The sequence below is a fragment of the Temnothorax curvispinosus genome, unplaced genomic scaffold (assembly GCF_003070985.1).
Source record: "Temnothorax curvispinosus isolate PA1 unplaced genomic scaffold, ASM307098v1 QBEX01004302.1, whole genome shotgun sequence".
NCBI classification, from domain to species: domain Eukaryota; kingdom Metazoa; phylum Arthropoda; class Insecta; order Hymenoptera; family Formicidae; genus Temnothorax; species Temnothorax curvispinosus.
Genome location: NW_020214082.1, coordinates 1 through 3,945, shown reverse-complemented (window position 1 = coordinate 3,945; position 3,945 = coordinate 1). Strand labels below are relative to the sequence as shown.

The 3,945-nt window shown below is 41.5% G+C and overlaps 3 protein-coding genes across 4 annotated transcripts; 2 read left to right on the top strand and 1 right to left on the bottom strand.

Moving 5' to 3' along the window:
* The first annotated feature begins 80 nt into the window (after positions 1-80).
* LOC112453403 (biogenesis of lysosome-related organelles complex 1 subunit 5-like) lies at positions 81-1,350 on the top strand. 2 transcript variants are annotated; one of them, XM_025014181.1, is made up of 4 exons: positions 81-230; positions 368-450; positions 885-1,073; positions 1,164-1,350. In XM_025014181.1, exons 1-4 carry the CDS (start codon positions 212-214, stop codon positions 1,329-1,331), a joined length of 459 nt encoding a protein of 152 aa, XP_024869949.1. In that variant the 5' UTR covers positions 81-211; the 3' UTR covers positions 1,332-1,350. The 2 variants fall into 2 exon arrangements, with proteins under 2 accessions (XP_024869949.1, XP_024869950.1); XM_025014182.1 differs by having other exon boundaries at positions 186-296.
* LOC112453402 (transmembrane protein 199-like) lies at positions 1,349-2,307 on the top strand. The gene is made up of 2 exons (XM_025014180.1): positions 1,349-1,879; positions 1,971-2,307. Exons 1-2 carry the CDS (start codon positions 1,453-1,455, stop codon positions 2,213-2,215), a joined length of 672 nt encoding a protein of 223 aa, XP_024869948.1. The 5' UTR covers positions 1,349-1,452; the 3' UTR covers positions 2,216-2,307.
* A 99-nt stretch (positions 2,308-2,406) lies between these two features.
* On the bottom strand, positions 2,407-3,939 carry LOC112453404 (chromatin accessibility complex protein 1-like). The gene is made up of 2 exons (XM_025014184.1): positions 3,774-3,939; positions 2,407-3,299 (listed from the first exon to the last, which is right to left on the bottom strand). The coding sequence occupies exons 1-2, from the start codon at positions 3,906-3,908 to the stop codon at positions 2,895-2,897; spliced, it is 540 nt and encodes a 179-aa protein (XP_024869952.1). The 5' UTR covers positions 3,909-3,939; the 3' UTR covers positions 2,407-2,894.
* Between the last annotated feature and the right edge of the window lie 6 nt (positions 3,940-3,945).

Below are 3,945 nucleotides of genomic sequence, written 5' to 3'. Positions count from 1 at the left end.
TCTTGCGGCGGTCGGTTCAGTAGTAAATCCAGTCACGTGACGGGCGCACCGACGTCTGGCGACGTGCCGACCGTTTCCACTGGCGGTCGGGCCGGCCGGTTTTCAGTAGTACAGCCAGTCACGTGACGGCGCACCGCCGTCAGGCGACAACGTGCCGTCACTGCCCCGTTCGACTTTCGACTCCGTTTCTAGTGTTTCTACTGGCACCGACATGGCGTCCGTCATCAAAGGTGCGACATTCACGGTATCGTCCTAAACGCCACGCACGTTTAGGACGTTTATGTTCGGCGCGAACGGTACACTTAACGCATTTACGTTAGGCATCACCAAACTGTCACTGATTACTGAATCACACGCGTTTCCGTAGACACGGGCGAGATCTGGGGCAGGCTGTTCGACCATCGTCCGTTCGTCCAGGGTGAGGTCACGTTCTTCCTGCGAGAGTTTCAGGTGAGCGCCTGGCGATCGTGAGCTCGGTGTCGGCTCGGTTTTATGGCCGATGGCGATAAAACCGATTGGAATTTAATTAAAAATATTCCGCCAAGATGCGGATTTAAATGCGCGGACATAACCTACGAGTCGTGAAAACTTAATCATTAAACAAAGACACTGCAATGATGGAAACTGCAATTGCTCCTGTCCGCGAAATAAAATGTTTTAATTCTCTTCTTTTAACAGCTCTTTTTATATATCAGTTTATTAATTTTTGGAATTAATGCTTATTTCAATTCAACTTCATAAATTCATATGAAAGCAGACATCAGTAGTCATTCTGTCTGTACTTTGTAAACTATTGTATGTCAATTGTCAAGCGTTTAATTCTTAAGTGTTGCATTCTGTGCGCAGTACGAATCCTAGATTGCATTTTTTGCTATTTTTTTTAGGAAAGAAGGTCCGACAGGGAGGTGGAACGCCTGTTTAAGATACTTGAATACACAACGGAGCTGAAGGAGAGCCAGTTGGATCGCACCGAGCAACTCGGCGATTGCCACTTGCCCAGCCTCAAAGCGAACGTGGATGTCGCGCTGAGTATGTGCAACCGTGTTTTACAGAGGGAGGAAAATTTTGACAGTGTACGTGCGCCAACCTTTGTGGCATCTCGTTCATCTCTCGTGACGCGAAAAAGAATTGATTCCCACATTGGGTATATTTTATCTTTGTAGGATAACGTTCTGAGTGAAAACAGATTACTGAGAAAAAGAGAGTGGGAGAAGTTCATAAATGATATGAGCGACAAGTGTCAAAAGGTGGACCAGACGTTTCAGGAGAAGGAAACGGAAATACAGGAGTTCTATGTTGACTTGGAAAAGAAATTGCACATTACGCCATAAGAAATGACAATAACTTTTTAGCCTGTACCTTATGCGTTGCCTCTTTTAGTATTTTAGCGTTTAATACAGACCTAATAATTTTCTTAAAGTAGAGACGGGTGTATATTGAGTTCGTTTAGATATGCCACTAGAGTCGATTGTAGATCCTACCGTAACGATAAATCCGTCTAAGAAATTGAAAGATTTTATCTTGTACGATGTAAAAGATACGGATGGTGCACCGGATGGCATCGCATCCTTGCGCAAACTGAAAAAATCCAAGAAGGAGAAAATTGCAAGTGCCACGTTAAAAATCGAGGACCTCAAGTGGTTGAATGGGTATCTAAAAGAGCATAGGAAAACTGCGACACAAAAGATTTACCTGCACGAACTTTTCGATGATTCCGACGTGATACTGCCGACGCCAAAGGAGACGCCACGGAATCCAGAGCTGGAGGCTAGAATACGGAAATTAACGGCGCAGCAAAACGCCCGAGAATATCAGGCGATGACGAAGAGCATCGATTCTGTACGGAAATTCTTACCGGAAGACAGCATCGCGTATCAAAGTAAATATATTGTATATTGTTAAATCTATTTTTTTTAACCGCGCTTACAAAAGACAATTTAATGTCTTTCTAATGTCACTTTATTTTGCAGTGAAGGAGATAAACAAGCAACTGATTGCTGTCGCGCAATTTGTATTTTCCGTGATAGCTGGCTTCGCTTTCGGATTCATCGGGGTAGAACTCATAATCGGGGACCTAGACTTCGGATTTAGATTACTCTTAGGTATAATTTGCGCGTTAATTATAGCGTTAGCCGAGATCTATTTTCTAGCTCTAAAATTAAATGAGAATGGTTTCGATGTCACATCCAAATCGAAAAAGTTACATCGAGACTAAATACAACATCCAAGCGTATTCGGTCGTTCCATTATCTTGAACATGCGTATTATAGGGAAGATTAGTAAAAAAAAAAAATCTTAAAATGCTAATATAAATAACACGCAACCTACTTTCGCTAACTTTGTATTATACAAAAGTTTAAAACGTTTACATCAATGTTCTCCTATTCTCCTATGATTATTCTCCTATGATTGTTATATAATTCAAGATTCTTAAAGATTAAATAAAACGAAATATCGTGACATCAATTTATTGTTATCAAAGATGAAAAAACCAATCCTAAAGCATGATCATAAATAAATATGATTAATGTAAAAAAACATTGATCTTATTAACATTGAATGCGTGAATAATGAACGTCGTGAGATATATGTACAAAAATATGTGTGAGAGAAGAAATATGTGTAAAAAGATCTTGTGTGGTGCACTTTTCATCATTCGTGAGCATATAAAAATAATATCTCCTCTTTCGAGACAAATTCTCGTGGCCTGTCTCTAAATTTTGAGTCACTACTGATGACTGCGTTTGTTAAACTAGATCTGCTGATATAGACGCATGATCTTGACACTGGATAGATTTTACAGATCTGCAAAATTTTGTAGAAAGACACGAGATGAATCTAGGTTTGTCAAATAATCGGAGTCTGTCTCCTAGAAGTAGAAATTCAACGAGTTCTCATCTCTTATTGTTCTCCTCACTATCACTTTTCACACTGCTCTCACTTTTGTCACTATCCGAATGACAAGCGCCGTTCTCCTTGGTCTCGCTCTCCCGCTCGCTACCCGACGAGTTGCCGTTGTCCCCCTTGGTTTCGTCGCTGTCCGAACAGGAGTCCGTGTCGGAGTCGCTGTCGCTGTCCGAGTCCGAGCTGCTCTCGGACGAGCTGCTGCTGTTGGACGCCTCCTTGGCCTCCATCATCTCCTTGAACTGTCGTACGGTAATCTTCCTGGGCATTATCTCCCGCAGGAACTCCAGCGTGTCGTTAGTCTGCACCACCTCCGCCAGGTGTTTGTAATCCAGAGAGGATCCCTTGTTGCTTTGCATGTGTGCCTCCTCTGTCAGGTAATGTATGAATAATTCCTGCAAAGTTGCAAAGTGCCTAGTGGAATATTAAATGCTAAATTAACAACACCATAATGGCACTACATTGCAGGACTGAATAACAATCGATATATGGGTCAAAAGCGCAAGGACCAAATGTATGAGACACTTCAAAAACTATAAGATCTCGGGTCTGCTTTCTGTTACCGAACTGGCTGCACTAGTTCAGAGTTTATCTTTTTTTTACTCCACATTGGAAGAAAAAAAGATTAACTCTAACCTAACGCTGCCAGTTCGGTAATAGAAAACAAACCCCTTATCTCAAAAATGTAAATATTTATATTGTTATAAATATACAACTATTATGTCACATGAATGTAATAGAGGATAAATATCGAATATATTTTAGTCGCTATTTATTAAATTGAAGTAATAATTATAAATTAATAAGCCGTCTCGGTGTAAAAATAAATCTTTTCAGAAACGTATCTCTAACCTCCAAGTGTGTCTTACCGTGGCTTTTGTGACCAAATACAAGCCGTCCTGCCCGACGGTGTCGACGCTAGGCGAGCTCTTCATGATCGTCTTCACCCTCGAGATTGGCAGGCGCAGCTCTTTCATCTTCACGGCGGGAGGTTGCGTACTCATTGCGCGCACTTATTCTTCCTTCCTTCTATTTTATTTA

What these genes read in the sequence shown, in the direction of transcription:
- LOC112453403 (XM_025014181.1), top strand. An exon ending in TCTTCCTGCGAGAGTTTCAG is followed by an intron (nt 451 to 884) that starts GTGAGCGCCTGG and finishes TATTTTTTTTAG; the next exon opens with GAAAGAAGGTCCGACAGGGA. An exon ending in GGGAGGAAAATTTTGACAGT is followed by an intron (nt 1,074 to 1,163) that starts GTACGTGCGCCA and finishes TTATCTTTGTAG; the next exon opens with GATAACGTTCTGAGTGAAAA.
- LOC112453404 (XM_025014184.1), bottom strand. Translation starts at nt 3,908, where the DNA reads ATGAGTACGCAACCTCCCGCCGTGAAGATGAAAGAGCTGCGCCTGCCA. An exon ending in ATTTGGTCACAAAAGCCACG is followed by an intron (nt 3,300 to 3,773) that starts GTAAGACACACT and finishes GCAACTTTGCAG; the next exon opens with GAATTATTCATACATTACCT.
- LOC112453402 (XM_025014180.1), top strand. Translation starts at nt 1,453, where the DNA reads ATGCCACTAGAGTCGATTGTAGATCCTACCGTAACGATAAATCCGTCT. An exon ending in AGACAGCATCGCGTATCAAA is followed by an intron (nt 1,880 to 1,970) that starts GTAAATATATTG and finishes TTTATTTTGCAG; the next exon opens with TGAAGGAGATAAACAAGCAA.